The following is a 20,859-nucleotide window of genomic DNA, read 5'->3' as shown; positions in this document are numbered from 1 at the left end:
GTATAAGCGTCGAAGTATACGCGTATACAGAAACGGAACTACTGATAGTGGGATAACTCACCCGCCCTACCGTCTAGAAATGCTATCTAGTTGATGAAATTGACGTGGCGGATCACTGGTAGATTATATAATAACTAAACTGTCCTTCATCAACAAAGCCCTTTCTTCTGTTTCTATACACGGAGGTATTTAACAAACACGATAATCATGTCAGCAACACGGGACCTCAACTCTGGTGCGATACAGTATCATGAGCTTGAAGGTAGCACGCCACCGATCATGACCGCACTACAACATGAGGTGGCAGCAGAGCTAGAAGCAACGACGACTGGAAGAGGTATTGATCAACACGACTCAGCTTTTTACTGTGACCGAACCCTCATGGCTGACACGACAACAACAGATGACGGCCGTATTGATATTGACCTCAGCTCGCGTATAGTTCGACGCCTATCACGACTAGCTCCTACAGAGAAACCGAAAGTATCAGCAGAACAAAGCTCAATCATTCCACCTCCGCCAGAATACTCGGAAATAGGCCAATCCAGCATCGCTCTCAATATTGTCATCCAGGTTGTCGGTAGCCGAGGCGACGTCCAACCGTTTGTCGCTCTTGGAACAGAATTGCAGCGCCATGGTCACCGGGTTCGACTTGCAACCCACGGTCACTTTGACAAATTTGTCCGTGACGCAGGTCTCGAATTCTACTCTATCGGCGGTGACCCTGCCGAGTTGATGGCGTACATGGTCAAGAACCCAGGTCTACTTCCTAGCATGAAGACTCTGCGAGGAGGTGAGATTCAGAAAAAGCGAAAAATGGTGAATGAGATGCTTTACAAGTGCTGGGATTCTTGCATTTGCCTAGACGAATTGACCGGACAGCCATTCGTTGCGGATGCAATCATCGCTAATCCGCCGAGTTTCGCACATATCCATTGTGCGCAAGCCCTGGCTATTCCCGTACACCTTATTTTCACTATGCCGTGGACTAGTACACGAGAGTTTTGTCATCCTCTTGCAAACCTCAAGGCCAACGGCAGTGAGCTGTCGGCTAGCGCTGCGAATTACGTGTCTTATACCTTGGTGGAATGGATGACATGGCAAGGGTATGTTATCAACCAAACGGCTTTCATGCAGTATATCAATACTAATTATACAATAGGCTTGGTGATGTAATTAATGCATGGCGACATACATTGGATCTTGAGCCGATTGCATTCAGCGAAGGACCATGTCTAGCTGAGACACTCGGAGTACCTGTTACATATTGTTGGTCGCCAGCATTAGTTCCCAAGCCAGCGGATTGGGCTGACAATATTGGTAAGATCTACTCACACTGTGTTTAATGTTCGCTGTGTACTGACTATACCAGATGTTTGCGGTTTCTTCTTCCGTGACATGCCATCTTACAAACCCGATGTTGACCTTGAGAAGTTCCTTTCTAGTGGACCACCCCCGGTGTATATTGGTTTCGGCAGTATTGTGATCGACAACCCCGAACGACTAACAGCAACAATTCGTGAGGCTATACGTGCAACGGGCACTCGGGCTATCGTGTCGCGAGGGTGGAGCAAACTAGGAGGACACTCTCCTAACGATGACAACATTTTCTTTCTTGGCGACTGTCCGCACGAGTGGTTGTTCCAGCAAGTCACAGCAGTTGTCCATCACGGTGGTGCAGGAACGACAGCTTGTGGGCTGCTTAATGCCAAACCGACTGCTATTGTCCCATTCTTCGGAGAGTAAGTCTTATTGATGCCCACGGCATTTTCTTTCCAGGTACTGACATACCTTCTAGTCAACCCTTTTGGGGAAACATGGTCAATGCTGGTCGTGCTGGTCCAGCGCCAATTCCTTTCAAGAGTCTTGACAAAGACAACCTCGCGGATGCCATACGCTACTGTCTGACTCCAGAAGCATCTGCTTCGGCTCGTAAAATCGCTGACAAGATGTCGAACGAGGCGGGTGTCAGAAGCGCTGTTGCTTCTTTTCACGCCAACTTGCCTCTAAACAATATGCGCTGCGATATGTTACCGAACCAAGCAGCATCATGGAAGTTCAAGCAGAATGGGAAAACTCTCAAATTGTCGAAGATCGCTGCTGAGATTCTCGTGAATAACAATAAAATCTCATGGAAGAATCTCAAACTGTATGTGGTTTGGGTATGCTACACAAGTGTTTGCTAACAGTTCTTAGTCACCAGTCTCATCCTATCCATATCGAGAATCGACGCTGGGACCCTTTGACTGCGACTCTCGCATCCCTTACCACGACTAGTATAGGATTGGTCACCTCGGCCTCAGACATTGTCATCAAACCGATTCAGGCATTCCGTCCTGTTAGCCCAGAAAGGGCGACGAGGTCCTCGAATAGTCCCGACTCATCGGAGCACGACCGAAGCAGTCAATCCTTCACAGATAGCACTAATGACGCAAATGTCTTTGGAAGACCAGCGGGCTTGACTATTCCTCATCGGCTGAACAAGAGTCGCAGCACCAGTGACCTACATCAGCAACACGGCACTGTCGCTGCCCTGAAGGGCTCTGCTTCTGGCGTCGGTGGCTTCTTCAAGCACTACTCAAAGGGCATGCTACTGGATCTCCCTTACGCCGTTTCCGAAGGCATGCGGAACGCTCCGAAACTCTATGGTGGTCAAGCTTATGACCCTGGTGCGGTAACCGATTGGAAGTCTGGCAGTATTGCCGCTGGTAAGAACTTTGCGCACGGCATTGTTGAGGGTATCGGAGGTGTAGTCATGGAGCCTATCAGAGGGGGCAAGAAGAACGGTGCCGCTGGAGCAGCAAAGGGGTTTGGCATCGGGTTGTTGAATATGACTACCAAAGTGACTTCTGGTGCGGTGGGACTTGTTACTATGCCGGGTCAAGGTATTTACCAGAGTGCAAGGGCTCTTGTCAAGACAGATACGGGCAAGAGTATAGTGGAAGCTAGAAGGATGGAAGGAGTTGAGATTGTTCAAAAGCCTGATGAGGCCAAGCGGCAATGGTATGAACAGACGGTCATGGCGGAGTATGAAATAGTACGAGATGGATGAGCAAACGTCAAGGCCACAGCGACCGTGTAATCTGAGGTACATAATGTTGCTATTGTAATGGAATGAAACTCATACTCATGCCTTGTTCAAGCATTGGGCAGCTTTCTCTATCAATGCCTTCGTATCTTCAGGCAGGTCCGCCGTCTTGAGTGCCAACATTCGTTGTTCCCAAGTCTTCCACCTGTCATCACAGAAGCCTCTCCATTCAACCCCATCCTCCAAACTGGCCCCAGGCTTGGCCATCTTACCGTCAAATTGCTTCCCTTCTATAGTCGCCTTTGTCAATGAATCGCCAGCATAAATGAACCAGACTGAAGCAGCTTTCAGTAGCCTTTGTGGAGTCTTTTGTGCAATCTCATTCGCGGCAGGGTCCTCAATGGCGTCGCGCAAAGTCCAGATGGCGTAGAGAGTAAAGTCATCAATTCCAGCTGCAGTGATACGGGCGAAGAAGGAATTGATGTTTACACATGATTCTTCTGAATTCTCCTGCGCTATCAGGAATTTAGTACATGTTTGTTGCCTCCGGAAGTGTAGCTCAAAACATACCACTGTCGAATTCATCTCGTGCTGTAGGGCCGAACAGGGGAAGCGTATCCCAGCGCGCCTCATCCCCCCAAACGATAATCTTCTTGGCCTTGTCTCCGGAGGGTGCAAGTTCCTTTATCGCCTGCATGACTTGCACTAGCTTATCTTGTCGATCATGAGGGGTCTGCTCGGCGGCGGTGAGGACAGCTTGCCAAAGGTTATACAGCTCATCCTCAATTTTGGAGGCATCCTCATTCTTCTCAATTGCGTTAATGCAAGAGCTTGCGATTTTCTGCGCAGCATCTTGTGCAGAAACACTATCGTCTGCAAGAAGGTCTTTGATCTTGTCAGCCATGTTGTAATATGTGATGGAACAAAGTGAATGCAGGTCGAGAAATGAAGGATGGGGAAAGAGATGGGCTCCAATGCGGAGGTGTAAGACAAAAGTCCGTACTCGGGCGGCATAAGATATCCGATTTGTCCTTCTCAGATCCAATGGTTGCGAATCACTGCTAGTACATCACACACATGGGACTCTTCGAAACAACCAAATGCCGATCACGACCCGCTTTTGGTGCGGTATTTTAGTCCGACTGGCCACGACTCATTTGACTATGTGCCAGACCAACATCCGTATTAAGCAGGTGGTGATACTATCTAGAACTTAATAGATTACACGGCCAATGAGACTTTTGGGATGAATCACCTGCCCTTTGTTGCTGATAATTATGTGTTTTGGATCTACGAAGTTCAGATGGTCTGATAGATTGATACACTATGGGGGATTGGGATATATAAAGAGGATGAAAAACGGTGGCAAAGTAATTACTTGTTCCAGCAAGCTGCTCTCATTCCTTCGTTAGTTGTTAATCACTGAACCGGCCGCTTCACAAGATGCTCTTCTTCCAGGTATGAACAATACTCTTGGTACGAGTCAGTTTTGTGGACTAAACTGACCATCACTCAGTCCGTTGCCTCTCTCGCAGCTCTTGTGAGCTTGGCTGTTGCCAGCCCCATCGAGAGCCGCCAGTCTGCCACACGATGTGGAAGCACGAGCTACACTGCTGCTCAGGTCCGAGCTGCTGCCAACGCAGCTTGCCAATATTATCAGAATGATGATACTGCTGGTAGCTCTACTTACCCTCACACTTACAACAACCGAGAGGGTTTCAACTTTATTGTGAACGGCCCTTACCAGGAGTTCCCTATCAGGACCAGTGGTGTCTACACTGGAGGTGTGTTATTTGACCTCGTATAGTGGGTCTCGTTGCTGACATTGTTTCGCAGGCTCCCCTGGTGCTGACCGCGTTGTCATCAACACCAGCTGCCAATACGCCGGTGCTATCACACATACCGGAGCCAGCGGCAACAACTTTGTTGGCTGCACAGGCACCAACTAAATCTTCATTTTCTGAATTACATAGTTGATGTCGAATCACTGTTTGAGCGATGCGTTGCATGTAAATAGTTTTACCATGATTATATTTAAAACTAAATGACATTTCAAGTCCTAGGCTACATCGTGGGATGTTCTCCTGCGAACAAAACATCTAGACCTTAGCAGTACAGAGTCCACTTGTCCAAGTTCAACTTCTTGATGATCTTGCTAAATCCATCAGAGTCTGCAGCGGCACCGGTTGTCGAACAAATCTTCTTCTTGTCACTGTCCTTGACCTTTGGTGCGCCCTTGGGGTACTCAATGTTGAACACAGGCTTGTCCGCGTCGATGTATGGGGCATACAAACCACACTCCTTGTACTGAATGCATTGTTCGTTGACGCTGAAGGCGACGTGTGGCAGGACATCTTCGGTGACGTCTCCGCCGTTTTTCATGCCCATGACCATGTTGTACTTTGCCGCCTCTGCGGACAAGAACTTGACATATGAGATTGTGTCAGCTTCTGTGAGACCGAGACCGTTGTCATTATTCTATGTATGGTATTAGTATTCGGATTTGGTAAACCTTCCTGGTCGGTTAACTTACATAAGCGTCCATGTTATCGGGATCAATAGCGTCACAACCCTTGTCAGCGGCAACCTTGATCCTCTTGGCCATGATAGCCCGGACCGCAGTGCTTTTGATGTTCACCCATTTCTCGTCCGGCCATCCATCCATGGTCTTTCCGAGGTCTTTGGCAGGAAACTCATCCTTGTCATCGCGCCAGTTCTCCCATGATCCAGCGCTGAAGTAGCAGATGACATTCTTTCCAGCCTTTTGGAGGGCGGCGAAAGTGGTCTTGCTGTTCTCGTATAGGTCGAGGTCGTAAATGGTGACACTAGGGTCAAGCTTGCTAGCACCTCCACTGGGAATCGTAAAGACCTCTGAGAGGATGATTTCCCATTTCGCGCCGACTTTTGGTTTCCAGAGGGCTTTGCGCTTGGGGCTCGTGGCGCGAAGGTCGAGGGCGTCGATGGAAACAGCCAGCAAGGCGATGCTTTGGAATACTGAAGTGAGCTTCATGTTGGAGTTTGGGTTGATGAAAGAAGGAAAGATGGGGTGAAGATGGTCTCAATTTAAAGATCTACTCTGCGGAGGTGGGAAGACTCGTTTATTGTCATACGATTGCCACTGTCTCACTGTGGATCTCTTGGGGGCAGTGTTCTAGGCTTCCAGCCCATTCCAACAATCGTTCCTGGACTAGACCTGACGGGCCGCTTTGGGGCGCAAGGGTCTATTGTAGAGCCGAGATTACCCAGCATGGAATGTAACACTCTATCTTGATCAAGCTTGATGTGGAATCCGGGGCAATCTTTACCGCTAGAAAGGTTCTTATTACGCAAGTAGATTGTGAAGAAATGTGATATACCTTCACGGGCTTATTGGCTCTGCATTCTTCTATTTCCTGAAGTCGAGTCTTATTTACTGATGTTCCGTATGTCCTCTACTTTACTCGATACAGACTAAGCGCTGCAATCAATGCTCTCGCCAGGTTTCCAATCCTTCCCATCCTTCCAATCCTTTCAACGGACAGCAATTTGCCGAGGAGCGCGGGAATTTATTGAAACCTAGTTCGGCTGGATGCAACCCCCATTCCAGTGTCTGATGGTGTGGTGAGCACAATACTCCGACGTAGTGGAATTCAGCTTTCTCACTAAAGTTCGATAAAAGACATCTCACATAATCAACCAATAAAGGTTGGAACATTCGACAATACATCGCCACTCATCGTTTTACGCCCAATGAACTAACGACTTCTTCATCAATGCTCCTGCATTGCAGAATATAACCCCAAACGACCCAGTCAGTGGGCTTGATGACCTGTCATGTTCATGGGATATTGGCATGTCATGAGGAAGGGTTTGTCAGGTGTTGTTTCTAGGGTTTCTTCTACCTTCCTTTTTAGTCAGTCTTCCTTTCCTCCTTTTGGCCAGTTCATAGGTATGAGTGGCCGGTACTGGCGCACAGATTCCACATCAGCTCTCTCGGGTGTGTTATTCAACCACAGTAGCCAACCGATCATCAAAACAGCGGTGAGAGGGATCACAATCGCAAAGTAAATCCTTACTTGCTGGTTGTTGGATTTGAAATCGAACATGTTGGTAGAGAAGACTGTGGCGATGAAAGCTCCGGGTAGGAACAGAATCGTCAAGATAGAGAGAGTCTTCATCGCCTTCGAGTCCCGTAGCGATTCTCTCGCCAGGCGAGCCTGTAGATAGCTGTCGTGCTGCGTAATTAAGTTGAATAGCTGTTTATGTGCATCAGCCCTTGGATTCAACCCCATCAACAATAAAACTTACGACATTACGTTGACTCTCAATCTTTCCAGGCAGACTCTCTATATCTGAGTCCCTGCTCTTGGACATTCTTGAGTATATCTCCACCACGACCCTAAGCTTACTGTCATTCTGCAAATCATCCTGCAGCTTTTTCCCGAGCTCTTCCTCAAACTTTCTTCGTCGACCAAGTTCAGCAAGGTTCATGCTACACTTGTGCAATGTCATGCTCAATTTCCGATACAGCTTACTGGCATCATCCATCTTGCCTTCTTCCTCAAACTGTTGTAGGAGCTCATCGTCAACCATGGCCACATCTGTTTGAATGGAATTAAACGCGGCAAGGGTAGCTTCGTAGTGTGACTTGAACAGCTGCACTGGCAATAGAGTCTGATGATGGCCATGCCTACCCACCAGATCACGAACGTCGCAGAAGATGTTTCTCAAGTCAACGCCTGCATCTGCTTGAATGACACCAGACAGTTTGCTAGACTCCCCTGCCGCACCGCTATCGGCCATACAATAGAGAAGTAAGGACCAGAAACCTGTATTGTAGAACGGTGTTTGAATGATGTATACTGAATACCAGTTAGAAAGAGTTCAAGATATGATGTTCCGAAAAGTTTTCTGACGCTTAAAATCTTTGCCGCCTTCTTTGTTATCGAATACTTGGCAGCCTCCTCGGTCGTGCCGTCGAGAAATCTCAAAGTCGTCCGGGAGATCGAAGAAGTCTGAGAGTAACGCGACAGGGGGTTCGTTAAGAAGAGTTTCCAACTTGCTGAAGCTGGTGAGTCTATCCTCACTTGATTGCCTTGCACTGAATCTTTGTGTTAGTACCAAGATCTATGCGATAGTAGTATAGAGTATATACATCAAGTTACAGAATTGAGTACGTTGTGGCTGTGGCTGCGCGGGTTGTCCTTCTCGTTCCGCTTGTGTGATCGATGCTGGGGTCTCGGTATTCTATCAAGGTCAGTGCTAACCATTTCATACCATAGCAGTTTGATGTCATACAGGTGTCTCAGATATCCAAGAAAAGTACTTCTCCAAGTGGTCTCGATCTATCGTTTTCGGCAGTATTTCCCGTTCATCAGCAGCAGTGTTATTGTCCCAGAGGTCAATAAACCATGATTCGCTCTTTTCGTCCACTTTTTCGTCCTTTGGGAAAAGGTCTCTGACAGTCTGGCCAATGTTTCCACGTCTCGGGATGTCTTCGTTGTCGATAAAATCCCGTAGTCGATAAAATTGGGAGAGATCAACGGATCCTAGGTTGTGCAGATCCACATCTCTTACTTCCGTGGGCATAAGAGGATTTGCAGTGGGATCAAATATCACAGGGTCATCTTCACTCTCCAAGATACCATCTTGTAGACTCCGAAATGAAAACCCAGAAACATCGGTCTTGACATTGATATTGGCCTTGAAAATCTCATTGGTTTTTCGCTTGAGCAGAATGGCTGTTTGCAGATATGGCGGAACACCTGCTTTGACCATCTGGTTTTCCATAATGGTCCAGCTCACAGCGTTGGAATCACCAATTGACCTGCCTTTTAAAAATTGGTGCCCAGTAACAACAACAGCCGAACTTTTCTCTATGACAATTGTTGCCTCCCAACCCAATCCCATATTAGCATCGCCGCCTATGCCAGCATCAATAACTGTTCCAGTATGAATGCCTGCCTCATTCGTTGTGGCTTCTGCAGTGATAATCTACAGATCCACAAAGTAGGTAAGAACTCGAGCGCTAAAAGGAGGGAATACTTGGGGCTGACTCACGCCATTGACCATACTCTTTGGCACCATTGCGACGACAGCGGGATCGTCATCACGTCCGTCGAATTCTATAGTAATATTTACTGATTTTATCCGAACATTTCTCTTATGAGGTAGAAAGCTGAATGAAAAGACCAATAGCGTGGCTGGCTTCTTCGTTTCTTCACTTGAGTATCCATGAATGGCGCCGATAAGGCAAGCTCTGACTGCATGTGAAGACGAAACTCTATCAATTAGATTCCGACGTTGGAAGGGTTCCTGAGGATCATTCCGAACCATAGTGCTGGCGTTGGAGCAGCTGAAGTTGAATATTCGAGAGAACAAAATGAACAGGCTTTATTCATGAAGGAAGTGGAAGTAATAGATTAGAGAGGGGATCATCGTTGCTGACAAGATGGCATCAATTGATGATCCCTGCACTGGCTGACCTTCTAAGCCAATGCTTCGCTATCAGTATGCAGCCATGGGCAGGGGTATTTTCAGCTCTCCAAGGTTCACATCGCCATTCTGTTACGTGGCATTTGTCGCTCTTTTGAGCGCACAAATCGTCAGTGCACTTCCTCAATCACAATGGAAAGCCGTTTCTGGAGACGAGGTTCTTCGCGCTGCTGTCGCCAATTATCTAGCTACTAACAATCCTCACTACCCCAATGGAACATAGAATAGTTCTTGGTGCGCTATTCCAGACGTTGCACTTTTGGGTGTAAACGTCACATTTGTACAAGATGGCAAGACTACCATGAGTGGGGGAACCAGCGCTGCCACGCCGATGTTTGCCGCCATGATCAACAGGATCAACGATGAGCGAATAAAAAGCCAATCGCTTTCTTGAACCAGATTCTCTATCAACATCCTGAAGTGTTTACCGATGTAAGTATATAACATGCCATGATATTTGAGGAACTAACTAACATTGCTAGATCCTAAGAGCAGGGTCAATGAAAGCTCAATTACACACAAACATTGCTAGATTACGCAAAGCTCCAATCCTGTTTGTAGCACAGCAGGGTTTAAAGCGGCCAAGGGATGGGATTCGGTCTTGGGTATGGGTTTAACTTTGAGACCTTCTCGTCAACCTTCCCTGAGTCAAGAGTATCGCATAGGTTATAGTAGATATATATATTGCAATTTGTGCTTGTAAGTATTGAATCTCAACTTTTCACGCACAGCTTCAAGATACTCATCTTAGCTGTTCAGAGACCTTCTGACTCAGCTCGACAGACCAGGCCATCAGAGTCTCATCATACTCAGCAGTATGTTTGTCCTTCCCAGCACCGAACCAAGACTTCTTCAAGGCTTCGATTCTAGCGTCCTGTCCGAGGTAAGCTAACCATCGGACCATGGTGAGATAGCCACTATCAAGGGCTCCCGAGATCCAGGCGTGATGAGGACTCAAGGCCTCTCCACAAATAGCGAATTTGCCTCCGCAAAAAACTTGTTGAAACTCTGGGTACATATACTTGAACTGCCCGGGTCCAAAGAGTGCAAATGCGCCACCTGTGTATGGGTCATGGGACCAGGCATAAGCGTGGTGAGTAACATACTGGCTCCTGAGAAAGTCGACAGTGATAGTTGGATCACTCTTGGACCAGAGCTTGGCCAGATTCTGTAAAGACTGTGTTACCACCGCGTCGTCAATGCTTGGGTCCTGCTTGGAGTAGTCTGGGATGAGAGATCCCATACGTGTGGCATCTTGTGCCCAGCTGTACGAAGCCATAAGGACAGCTGGTTTGTCACCGTCATCCCAGGACGGATAAACAACGTTACTGATTGAAAGATCCGTTCCTGATACACCGCCGAAAGTATCATCAGTCGTGGAATTCTTGTACATGTCTTTCCACCAGCGTGTCTTGAATTTGATCGCCACTTTGCAGGCACGGTCATAGCTGAGAGCACTGATGCCAGTGAGGATCTTCTTCTGGCAATCAGGGAGTCCGAAGCCAGGAACAAGGCCTGAGATTTCCATTCGTTGTAGAGGACCCATAGCCGTAGTGTTGAACACCATATCATAGCTTTGAGTCTCTTTTGCACCAGCTATCGTGACTTCGATTTTTTCGCCCGCCTCGCTTTCTGACATGGCCACCACTGGTGTGTTGGTCTTGACCTTGAATGAGACGCGATTGTGGGGAAGCCAATCCTCGTCTTCAATGCATTTATTCATCTTGTCGGTGACAACAGACATGCCACCTTCAAGACGCCACCAATCTTTACCCTTGGCAGCTTGAAAGTCACTGTAGTCGCAGAGTGACTCGATAAAGGCCTGGTCAAAAAGTCCTGTGGATCTAAACCCAACGTTAGTGGACGGCTGCCAACGCAGGCACAAGGACTCACGTCTCAGCAGATTCAGCTTCTTCGGTTTGCTCATACGTCAATCTGAATGTTGTTAGTCACATTCAATGTTCGTGAAAGCTGCTTTTAATAATACTCACTTTGGGTTTGTATGCATAAGCCAAGCTCTGGTGGAGTAGTTGTCTTCATCACCGTCGATCAGGGCTTTGAACTCCTTCTCCCAGTTTTGACCAAGCTTGGCAATGATGCTGGAAATTCTCTCCTCGTGGGCTTTTCCGCTACTTCGAGTTAGTCCTGAGATTCTCTAGACACTAGCTGACATACCTGGGAGCATCAGCAGGGTCATTTGAGTAGTAGTGCATTTGTGGTTTGCAACCGGCGTCCAGAACGTAAGGTGCCTTCGGAAGCTTCAACCTTTCAATGAGATTCAAAGTCCTATGAGTGTCGTCAGTACAAATTGATGGACGGTAGAAATTGCATTTACTCACGATTGCATCGCTGGAATGTCCGGAATGCGCATCGCTCCGATGTCATAGTAGTTATAGGGAGATTCCTTATTATTAGAGAAGTTATAAGTATAATATTGCTTACTAATTTAACCTAAGGCTTTATAAATATCTATATTATTAATATTTAAATACTTAAGTATTATAATAAAGTATAATATTATATTAAATTTTATTATATTAAAAGCTATAATATTAATTATAAGTTTTTTTTTTTTTTTAAAAAAGATTTTTTTTAATTTTTTAATTTTATAAAATTCTTAATATAATAAATTTTAATTTAATAAATTTTTTAATAATATTATTTTTATTAAATATTTTATAAATATTTTATAAATTATTAATAATTTATTTTTTTTATTAAAAATTATTATAAAAATTAAAAAATAATTTTATTTAAAATATTTTATTTTTAATATATTAATATTATTATTATATTTTATTTTATAAAAAGCTTTTAAAGTTTTTTTATTTTATATAATAAAAATTTTAATTTTAATTTATTAATTTAATAATTAATTATATAATTAAAAATATTATAATTAAAAATAATAAAAATAATAATTTATTTATTATTTATATTAATAATATTTTAATTTTAAATATTAATAAAAAAATTATTTTAAAAATAATAAAAAATTTTAAATTTTTTAATTAATTTTTTTTAAAAAATAAAATTAATTATAAAAATTAAATTTTTATAAATAATTTTTTAATTTAATATATATTTAAAATTAATAAAAATTTTAAAACTTATTATTTTATATAATAATTTTATTAATATTAATAAAAAAATATTTAATAATTAATTTTTAAAAAAAATAAAAGCTTTTATAATAATTATTATAATTTTAATTTTATAAATTATAATATATATTTTTAAATTAAATTTTTATTAATATTTAAATTTAAAAATTATATTTTTTTATAAATTAATTTTTAATATATACTTTAAGACTTATACCTTAAAAATTACTAAATAAAAGGCAAGGTATAAGCCTATAGCATTAGCACTAATAATTGCAATATAACCTTTGTATTTAGGAAGTCTTAAAATAGGGTTACCAAGGCCATCAGATGGGGCTGAATGAGATAGCCTCTTCGTAGGAAGTGGCTCAGAGTACTCAACATCTTCATTGACGCTGGCGCGGAGCTTCCGAAGATGTTTGTTGAGGAGGTGCCGGGCGTAAGCGATGCGAAGACCACGCGGAATCTGTGGAAGTGGCACCAAAGGAAGCGCAGGGAGATGCTCAGCTCGGAGTGCCATTTTAGGTCAAGATAAACAATTCCAACGATTTATTATTGTGAAAGACTTCTCGGTTGCTGTTCGAGTTTCCTTCATCTTACAAAGCGATGGGGTGATTATTATACTTCGAGGCCTGTTGACTAACATATGATCACTCAAATCCCTTCTTCCATAAATGCTTACACAGCTGAAAAATATCAACAGCTGAAAGATATCACATTCCTGTCATTGGCTTCTTTGTGATGGGGCGTGACAATATTGGCTGGATGGGGCCAGATGTGGCGAGCTGAATGAGGGGAAGAGAGACATGCGTCTCATTTGCTTCTCATACCTAAGAAGGACTGGCAAGTTACACATCAACGGATAATGGCACAATTAAGTTAGTAACAGACAGTCTGGGGCATTACAAGAGCTCAATAAAGACTGTAGTCAACGTTTAGGGTATGTTGAATCCACTTCCAACTGTCACTCACGATCCTCAAAATGACGTCTTCACTTTTGGAGACAGAATCACAATTGGTTAGAAGACACCCCACATAAGAAGCAACTTTCTGGACCAAGCACAGTGTTTGTGTTCTTATCCCAATCAACATAACACCCCTACACCAAGTTCCAGACCTCAATCGACCTTTCTCACTGGCCTCCTCACGCACAAAATGCCGTCCAATCACCTTTTCCAATACTCTGTTGTCTCAGCCCTCATGGATGGAGTCGCCGAGACAGGCATCACTATTTCTGACTTGCTCAAGCATGGAGACCATGGTCTGGGAACCTTTCGACACATGGTTGGGGAAATGATCATCCTCGATGGAGTTCTCTACGATATGAAACCCGACGGATCAGTGGACGCGCTTGACAAAGATGCCTGCTCGGAGCAAATAGCGCCTTTTGCCATGATTACTGAGTATGAGCCCACAACGACAATCTCCAAAGAATTAAAAACCAAGGATGCACTAGCCGACGTTCTATCAGAGCTTTTACCTGGGACCAAGAATCACTACTTGGCGTTCAGAGTAGAGGGCACGTTCAAATCAGTTACTGTGCGAACCGTCGGAGGACAACAATCGCCTGGCGAAAGTCTCGCTGAGCTTGGAAAGCGTCAAGCCTCGCATACGTTCAGTAATATCGAAGGTACCATCATTGGTTTCCGATCACCCACTTTCATGCAGGGTATTAGTGTTGCAGGCGATCACCTCCACTTCCTGTCGGCAGAAAAAAAGGCTGGTGGTCATGTATTGGCAGTTGAAGGCGATGGAGAGTTGAGGGTCACTGCGGCACCTATTACGGATGTTAACCTACAATTGCCAACAGAGGACGATGCGTTCAATCAGGCCAAGCTCGCAAGAGATGATAAGGGAATAGCTGCGGTTGAAGGTTGAGAGAGATCAAAAGATACAAGTAATGTATGTTGTCAAGGAAAGGTTTTTAGATTATTATTTATCTAGAAAAAGGTTCGGCAGTTCATATGTTATAGAATCAAATCATAACGCATGCAGGTACACGTGGGAACAGAATTTAGATGTAACTCTGCAAACTCGGCCTGGCGGTGAACGAAGAATTGTGTTCGGCTATGTCACCTTTCTAGGCAGGTGTTGCTTGAACCCCTACCAAGGCAATTTAGCATAGTTTTCAAGCGTTACAGAAGCGTTATCTACGAGCAAATTATTACTCGTTATGTTCATATAGTTTCCAATATATCAGAAATTGAAGTAGCATAGCAGTGATATTAGCTATCAAACCTATATTGACGTTATATAACATAACAGATTCGCGTAGATCGCATGTTGTTTGTCGACCCTTGGAAGTAAGCACTAAAAAGACTCCACTAGATACTCATCATAAATGCCGAGTATTATTGCAGCAGCCAATCGTTGTCATACGCCGATCGTGGCACCGAACCCTGCAAGAGGGGAACCCTGAGATATGAGCTGTACACACTCTAGTTATATAAATACTACCTACTTCCTTGTAATCAACGTTCAAATCCCTGAACACACCTTTTGTGCAAAGATCCAGGATGCGCAGTCATTTCATCGTCTCGCTGCTGGCACTAGCCACCAACTCAGGTGTCGCGGCGACAGAGAGCTGCAAATGCTTTCCTGGTGACTCTTGTTGGCCTTCTGACGCCGAATGGAGTCGTCTCAATAACACTGTTGGAGGTCGTTTGGTGGCTACTTTGCCCTTGGGAAGCCCTTGCCATGATCCCAACTACAATGCTGAGGAGTGCAAGAATTTGCAGAACGAATGGCACTACTCCTCAATTCAGTAAGATGTCTTCATAAACGACGTTTAACCTCTTTTCCCCTGACGTTTTGTAGTTCCCAATCGTCGTCGTCTATGATGGCACCTATCTTCGCTAACCAGTCTTGCGATCCCTTCCAACCGAGAGACAAGCCTTGTACCTTGGGCAACTATGTCCGATATGCTGTCAACGTTACATCGGTTGAAGACGTCGCCGTTGCCTTGAGGTTCGCCAGGGAGAAGAACATTCGATTTGTTATTCGCAATACGGGCCATGACTATCTCGGCCGTTCAACTGGCGCTGGAGCTCTTTCCGTTTGGACTCACTACCTCAAAAGCACTGAAGTCATTGATTGGAAAGACGAGTATTACGAAGGGAAGGCTCTCAAAGTCGGTGCAGGAGTGCAAGGCTTCGAGGCTTTAGGTGCTGCACACACAAAAGACCTTGTGGTTGTGACTGGGGAATGTCCCTCCGTAGGTCTTGTCGGAGGGTATACGCAAGGTGGTGGTCACTCCGCCTTGAGCACCAACTTCGGTCTGGCGGCAGATAATACCCTCGAGTTCGAAGTTGTGACTGCAGACGGGACGCTGGTCAAGGCAAACAGAGGCAAGAACAGTGACCTTTACTGGGCTCTTAGTGGCGCGGGCTCTGGGAACTACGGAGTCGTGGTCTCCGCTACAGTGCAAGCTCACCCAGAAGCCAAGGTCAGCGGCGCCAGTTTTCTTGTTAAAGCATCTGAAGGTCAACCAGACTTGATCTACGACGCCATTAACGCTTTCCATGCTGCTCTTCCGAAGATTGTTGACTCGGGTGTCATGATTATCTACTTCTTCTCCAACTCGTTTCTTCAGATTCCCGCCTTAACAGCTTACGATAAAACTGAAGCAGAGGTTAAGAAAATTCTTCAACCGCTAGCTGAGTCTCTGGCTACTCTTGGTTTCAAGTTTGAACCAACCTTTACTCAATTTTCAAGCTACTACGAACACTATGATCACTATTGGGGACCCCTTCCTGCTGGAAATATTCAGATTGGAACTCAGATATTCGGTGGCCGTTTACTGCCGCGCGACAAGGTTAATGACTTTGCACCTACGGCACGAAAGCTAGCAGAGTTGGGTGTTATTTACATCGGTGTAGGACTCAACGTATCAAAGTTTGGCGGTGACAGCGGTAACGCCGTTCTACCACAATGGCGACATTCCGTGGCTCAGGTATCTCTGACTCTTCCTTGGGATAACGAAGCTCCCTGGGAGGAGATGTTGGCCGCTCAGAAAAAGATGACTGAGGTGATCCAGCCAGTTATTGAGGCGGCGACACCAGGTGCTGGAGCTTACATCAACGAAGCCGATTTCCAACAACAGAAGTGGCAGGAGACTTTCTATGGCGTCAATTACGATAAGCTTCTCAAGATCAAAAGGAAATATGATCCCGAGCATTTATTCTATGCTACAGTGGCGGTTGGTAGCGAGGAATGGAGCGTTTCTGAGGATGGGCGTATGTGTAGAGCAGAGACTTAGCATTCTCGTCGGTACAAATTGTCTCATCCATTTGGTGCCAGTCGAGCTATTTGAAATCTATTTCCACTTATTTGCACTGATTAAACTGCTGTGATATCCTCTACTTGATAAGAAATATGGGGAATCGACATGATGGATGGGTTGCAGGGTATATAACTGGCTCGTCAGATAGAGAATCCTCACCTCACTTAAGTGAATACTCGCTTATTAGGGTCGAAAGGAACACTTACTGCTCTCAGCCGTACCTGCTGACCCCGCTTCTGTTTTTACAGCTCAGACTTCACAAGGGATCAAGTATCCCTCGCCAGAGTCAACATGTCGGGAGCCGAGGCCCTAGCCGGGATCGGCATTCTTTGTAACGTTATGCAGATAGTAACGTTTGGCAAAGATGCCCTTCATGTTTATCGTTATATCCGTGAGAACGGAAACCCTGATGCGAAGTTGGAGGTATACCTTGCCGATGCATCAACGAGCTATCAAGAGATGAGGAGGCAGCTTTCTGGAACTACTTATCCAACAAGCGACCAAAAAGAGATCATAAAGGTGGGGGAGGAGGCTTACAAGGGCCTTCAAAAATTCCGAACCTACTTCGAGGAACTGTCTGTGGACAGAGAATCCAGAAAGGGCTTCCGCGGGAAATTCCGAATTGCTAAAAGTGGCATTAAGACTTTGTTCCGTGGTAAGGAACTAGAAGATCTTGAGAAGCACTTCCAAAGATACGAACAACTACTTCAAACCCGACTTATACAACGGGTATGCAGTCAAAACGATGCCATGGCGCTTCTTGCACAGGATTCATTCGAGATGCTTAACGATACCCAGCAATGTATGATACAGAAAATAGCACAGGGTTATACAGATTTATCCCTACTATTATCGCAGACAGCCATTGAGACAAAGGATTACATCAACAATCAACACAAAGAGACCCGTACGAGTCTCGGGAATCATCTCGCTGTCACGGAGCACAAGCTTCAATCGCGAATCTCTGAATCTACCTTTGTGATCCAAGAGGATCTCGCATATCGAAACAAAACTGAAGATGCATTGGCGCGGCGAGATCAACTCTTAGCTAGCCTCAGGTATCCTGAAATGAACGGTCGGAAGAACCATGTTGTCACGAGTTTCCCTGAGACTTTTCAATGGATCTTTTCCAGTGAAGGACCTTGGGAGGACGAAAGTTCTTCTGATGACGGTACCCTGCCTTCGGATGATGAGACGTCTTCTGATGAAGAGGGTGATATTTCGGATGGAGCGAGCTCTGGTAAGCGGAGTGGCCATCAAGAGATTACCCAGGACTCCGATGCCGAAAGCGTCGAGGATGATACTGCTTCCATCGCAAGTTGTGTGCCAGAGCCAACGGTCTTCGCCCGCTGGTTAGGCTCCGAGTCAAAGATGTTCTGGATCAGTGGAAAGCCCGCATCTGGGAAAAGTACACTCATGAAATTTATCGCCACAAGTCCTTCTACAAAAGAACATATAGCTGCTTGGCGGCCCAATGCGAGAATTTTATGTCACTACTTCTGGAAAGCTGGGAGTGTTATGGAAAGAAGTCTGAAAGGATTCCTTCTGTCTATAACTCACCAGGTCCTTTTAGACGATATCGAGATCTCACAGCGGATGTGGGAAGAAATTCCCGAAGTCCGGCATAAGTGGTCGCATGCTGACTGGGATCTACAACAACTGGAAACGGCCTTGCTTTGGGCACTCAAAACTGCAGCGGATCCATTTCTCCTCATTATTGATGGTCTGGATGAGTCCGAAGATCTCGAAAAACACCTTTCTACACTTCCTCGGCGCCCAAATATACTCGATCTTTTGAGCAAACTAGAGAATATCAAGATATGTGCATCAAGTCGGGAGGAGTACACGTTCATTACTTACTTTGACGGTGTCGAGAGACTACAACTTCATGAGCTTACCAAGTACGATATTCGACGATTTGCTGATACCCGGCTTGAAGGGCTGAGTTTCGTCAAACCCGAAGATCGACAGGAACTCCTCGATTTAATTGTCTTGAGGTCATCCGGTGTGTTCCTGTGGGTAACTCTTGTTCTTGATAGCATCAGTCGAGCGATTCGTATCGACAACAGTATTGAGAACCTCACCGAGAGAGTAAATCATATGCCAAGAGACCTGATTGACTTGGTGCGAGAAATGTGGGAGCGATCCGGTGAAGATGGCGAGATAAAGAGCTACCGACGCGCCGCTTCTCAGTACTTCAACTTAGCACAAGGAGAAGAGACTGATGAAGACAAACTTTCGAATAGCTCCATACTCGTGATGGCAATTGCATCCGATCCGCGGGGCCTGGAGTCTATGCTCGATGTTAATCGTACTTGGGACGTCGATGAACTGGAAAGGCTTTGCTCGAAAACAGAAGAAGAGCTTCGTATTGTCTGTCACGGGCTTCTTGAAGTGAAAGAGGAACGTCTTTCAACCTCAAAGCTTTTCCCAAAACGCGTTGAAGTCTACAGGAATAGGAAAGTACTGTTTGCACATCGATGCGTCATAGACTTTCTCCGCGACACTGAGAGTGGCTCTGCTCTTCTCGCTGCGTGTGGGTGGTGTGAAGACGAGGTGAAGGCCCGGCTGCAGGGAACAGTCATGGTACTGGCACGTTTCTCGTTGCGACTTGACGTTTCCAAGATGTATTCGCTTGTTTGTTCATACTACAATGAAATTGTCAACGGCAAGAGATACATTCTACGCGGAGCTATCGATAATAGTATAGAGGGAGTTATGCGTCATCTGGGTCACTTTGATCCTAAACTACCTTACCGAGACCTTCTCTTCCACAAGTGTATACAATGGCACTTTGCTGGGATCCCTTTCGACCGCACCATGTGGGCATGTTCTGGACGATCTGTTTTTGTGCAGGATCCTCTTAGGAACGAGTTTTTAGCATCAGCCGCCAAAGCAGCCAGTACGTCTTTCATGGAGACTCTAATCGGAAGACTTTCTACCGTGGACTTCTTAAGCGCAATACCGGCTATATTCCGTGGCCTTGCAACAGGCTTTGGCCGACACGAGTCGGAGGTTGGAGGACCTGAGGAGTATAGTCGTTTTGTGGTGAAGATGATCACTTTGACAAAGCAGATTCTTGCTCGACTCCTCGGTCTCAAGGAGGAAGATGAAAAAGATATCCCATTGAAAGCGGTTACTGGAGAAACACGAGAGGATTTGCAACGTCTGGCATGTTCCTGGTTCCTCGGTATATGGATCGGGTTCAATTGCGACCCACTAGAAAAGGAAGTCAAGACGTCAGTCCGGGAGATTCTACATCTTGTTACGTTGTCTCTCCCTACTGTACAAGATTGGAACGAATCTATGCTGCTTTTCTTGGAGCGCACAAACGATACGCTTACAATTAGAGGTTTCATCAGCTTTCTACGTGGAGACGTAGGCCCTGATTGCTTTGTGGTTGTGAATCTAGCGACCGCCTACCAGCTGATTCTTGACTCAAACCCGCCCTGCACTAATAACCGACAAATCTCACATCTCCCTGAGGAAGTCGATCCATCATTACGACTAGTGATTAGCCAGCATCAGAAGATAAAGAGAGACTGGCAACTCAATATATGGTCGGAGTACAGTAAACAAGATACGGATGAGATATCGGAAGTGCTTTTGCGATGTTTACTCACTGGGAGACGTAGCCTAGAAATAACAGCAACTTTTCAGGGAAAGAAAAGACGCAAAGTAGCCCGGACTGGTGCAGAGGTATTCCGTTATCTTGTGGCTAGTCTCAGTGGTATTCGGGGGCTGCCAGTACATCCATGGTCAGCATGGCTCATTGGAGATACATACGATACAGAGGGAGACGGAAGTCTAGATGGTCATGTTAATGAGAGATCGTCACAGCCGCTGGTAGACTTATTGCACGAGATATGGGGCTCCTGAAGAGCGCCTCCACTACCAATTCCATTATAGTCAAGTCAAGAAGATTGTCCTATGATCCGTTGCTTGTATCCGAACATATTTCTCTTCCGTGG

At 45.3% G+C, this 20,859-nt stretch overlaps 10 protein-coding genes across 10 annotated transcripts; 6 read left to right on the top strand and 4 right to left on the bottom strand.

Moving 5' to 3' along the window:
• Window positions 1-207: 207 nt before the first annotated feature.
• FPOAC1_009984 (uncharacterized protein) lies at window positions 208-3,052 on the top strand (the record flags this gene model as incomplete). Its single annotated transcript, XM_044854391.1, has 5 exons — window positions 208-1,106; window positions 1,163-1,320; window positions 1,373-1,742; window positions 1,799-2,149; window positions 2,197-3,052. The coding sequence occupies 5 exons, from the start codon at window positions 208-210 to the stop codon at window positions 3,050-3,052; spliced, it is 2,634 nt and encodes an 877-aa protein (XP_044707061.1).
• A 75-nt stretch (window positions 3,053-3,127) lies between these two features.
• FPOAC1_009983 (uncharacterized protein) lies at window positions 3,128-3,932 on the bottom strand (the record flags this gene model as incomplete). The annotated part of the gene is made up of 2 exons (XM_044854390.1): window positions 3,128-3,543; window positions 3,599-3,932. The coding sequence occupies 2 exons, from the start codon at window positions 3,930-3,932 to the stop codon at window positions 3,128-3,130; spliced, it is 750 nt and encodes a 249-aa protein (XP_044707060.1).
• Window positions 3,933-4,471: 539 nt separating this feature from the next.
• Window positions 4,472-4,977, top strand: FPOAC1_009982 (uncharacterized protein; the record flags this gene model as incomplete). Its single annotated transcript, XM_044854389.1, has 3 exons — window positions 4,472-4,486; window positions 4,545-4,812; window positions 4,865-4,977. 3 exons carry the CDS (start codon window positions 4,472-4,474, stop codon window positions 4,975-4,977), a joined length of 396 nt encoding a protein of 131 aa, XP_044707059.1.
• A 157-nt stretch (window positions 4,978-5,134) lies between these two features.
• FPOAC1_009981 (uncharacterized protein) lies at window positions 5,135-6,038 on the bottom strand (the record flags this gene model as incomplete). The annotated part of the gene is made up of 2 exons (XM_044854388.1): window positions 5,135-5,506; window positions 5,562-6,038. 2 exons carry the CDS (start codon window positions 6,036-6,038, stop codon window positions 5,135-5,137), a joined length of 849 nt encoding a protein of 282 aa, XP_044707058.1.
• Window positions 6,039-6,921: 883 nt separating this feature from the next.
• FPOAC1_009980 (uncharacterized protein) lies at window positions 6,922-9,094 on the bottom strand (the record flags this gene model as incomplete). The annotated part of the gene is made up of 6 exons (XM_044854387.1): window positions 6,922-7,263; window positions 7,316-7,869; window positions 7,924-8,108; window positions 8,163-8,254; window positions 8,306-9,001; window positions 9,068-9,094. The coding sequence occupies 6 exons, from the start codon at window positions 9,092-9,094 to the stop codon at window positions 6,922-6,924; spliced, it is 1,896 nt and encodes a 631-aa protein (XP_044707057.1).
• A 409-nt stretch (window positions 9,095-9,503) lies between these two features.
• FPOAC1_009979 (uncharacterized protein) lies at window positions 9,504-9,896 on the top strand (the record flags this gene model as incomplete). The annotated part of the gene is made up of 2 exons (XM_044854386.1): window positions 9,504-9,659; window positions 9,726-9,896. The coding sequence occupies 2 exons, from the start codon at window positions 9,504-9,506 to the stop codon at window positions 9,894-9,896; spliced, it is 327 nt and encodes a 108-aa protein (XP_044707056.1).
• A 348-nt stretch (window positions 9,897-10,244) lies between these two features.
• FPOAC1_009978 (uncharacterized protein) lies at window positions 10,245-11,873 on the bottom strand (the record flags this gene model as incomplete). Its single annotated transcript, XM_044854385.1, has 5 exons — window positions 10,245-11,346; window positions 11,396-11,437; window positions 11,494-11,631; window positions 11,678-11,788; window positions 11,842-11,873. The coding sequence occupies 5 exons, from the start codon at window positions 11,871-11,873 to the stop codon at window positions 10,245-10,247; spliced, it is 1,425 nt and encodes a 474-aa protein (XP_044707055.1).
• A 1,888-nt stretch (window positions 11,874-13,761) lies between these two features.
• Window positions 13,762-14,484, top strand: FPOAC1_009977 (uncharacterized protein; the record flags this gene model as incomplete). The annotated part of the gene is made up of 1 exon (XM_044854384.1): window positions 13,762-14,484. The coding sequence occupies one exon, from the start codon at window positions 13,762-13,764 to the stop codon at window positions 14,482-14,484; it is 723 nt and encodes a 240-aa protein (XP_044707054.1).
• Window positions 14,485-15,122: 638 nt separating this feature from the next.
• FPOAC1_009976 (uncharacterized protein) lies at window positions 15,123-16,864 on the top strand (the record flags this gene model as incomplete). The annotated part of the gene is made up of 2 exons (XM_044854383.1): window positions 15,123-15,370; window positions 15,424-16,864. 2 exons carry the CDS (start codon window positions 15,123-15,125, stop codon window positions 16,862-16,864), a joined length of 1,689 nt encoding a protein of 562 aa, XP_044707053.1.
• Window positions 16,865-17,179: 315 nt separating this feature from the next.
• On the top strand, window positions 17,180-20,767 carry FPOAC1_009975 (uncharacterized protein; the record flags this gene model as incomplete). The annotated part of the gene is made up of 1 exon (XM_044854382.1): window positions 17,180-20,767. The coding sequence occupies one exon, from the start codon at window positions 17,180-17,182 to the stop codon at window positions 20,765-20,767; it is 3,588 nt and encodes a 1,195-aa protein (XP_044707052.1).
• Between the last annotated feature and the right edge of the window lie 92 nt (window positions 20,768-20,859).

Source organism: Fusarium poae, chromosome 3, assembly GCF_019609905.1.
Source record: "Fusarium poae strain DAOMC 252244 chromosome 3, whole genome shotgun sequence".
Classification (NCBI taxonomy): Eukaryota; Fungi; Ascomycota; class Sordariomycetes; order Hypocreales; family Nectriaceae; genus Fusarium; species Fusarium poae.
Note: the sequence above shows the minus strand (reverse complement) of the source record. Positions and strands in the feature narration are given on the sequence as shown.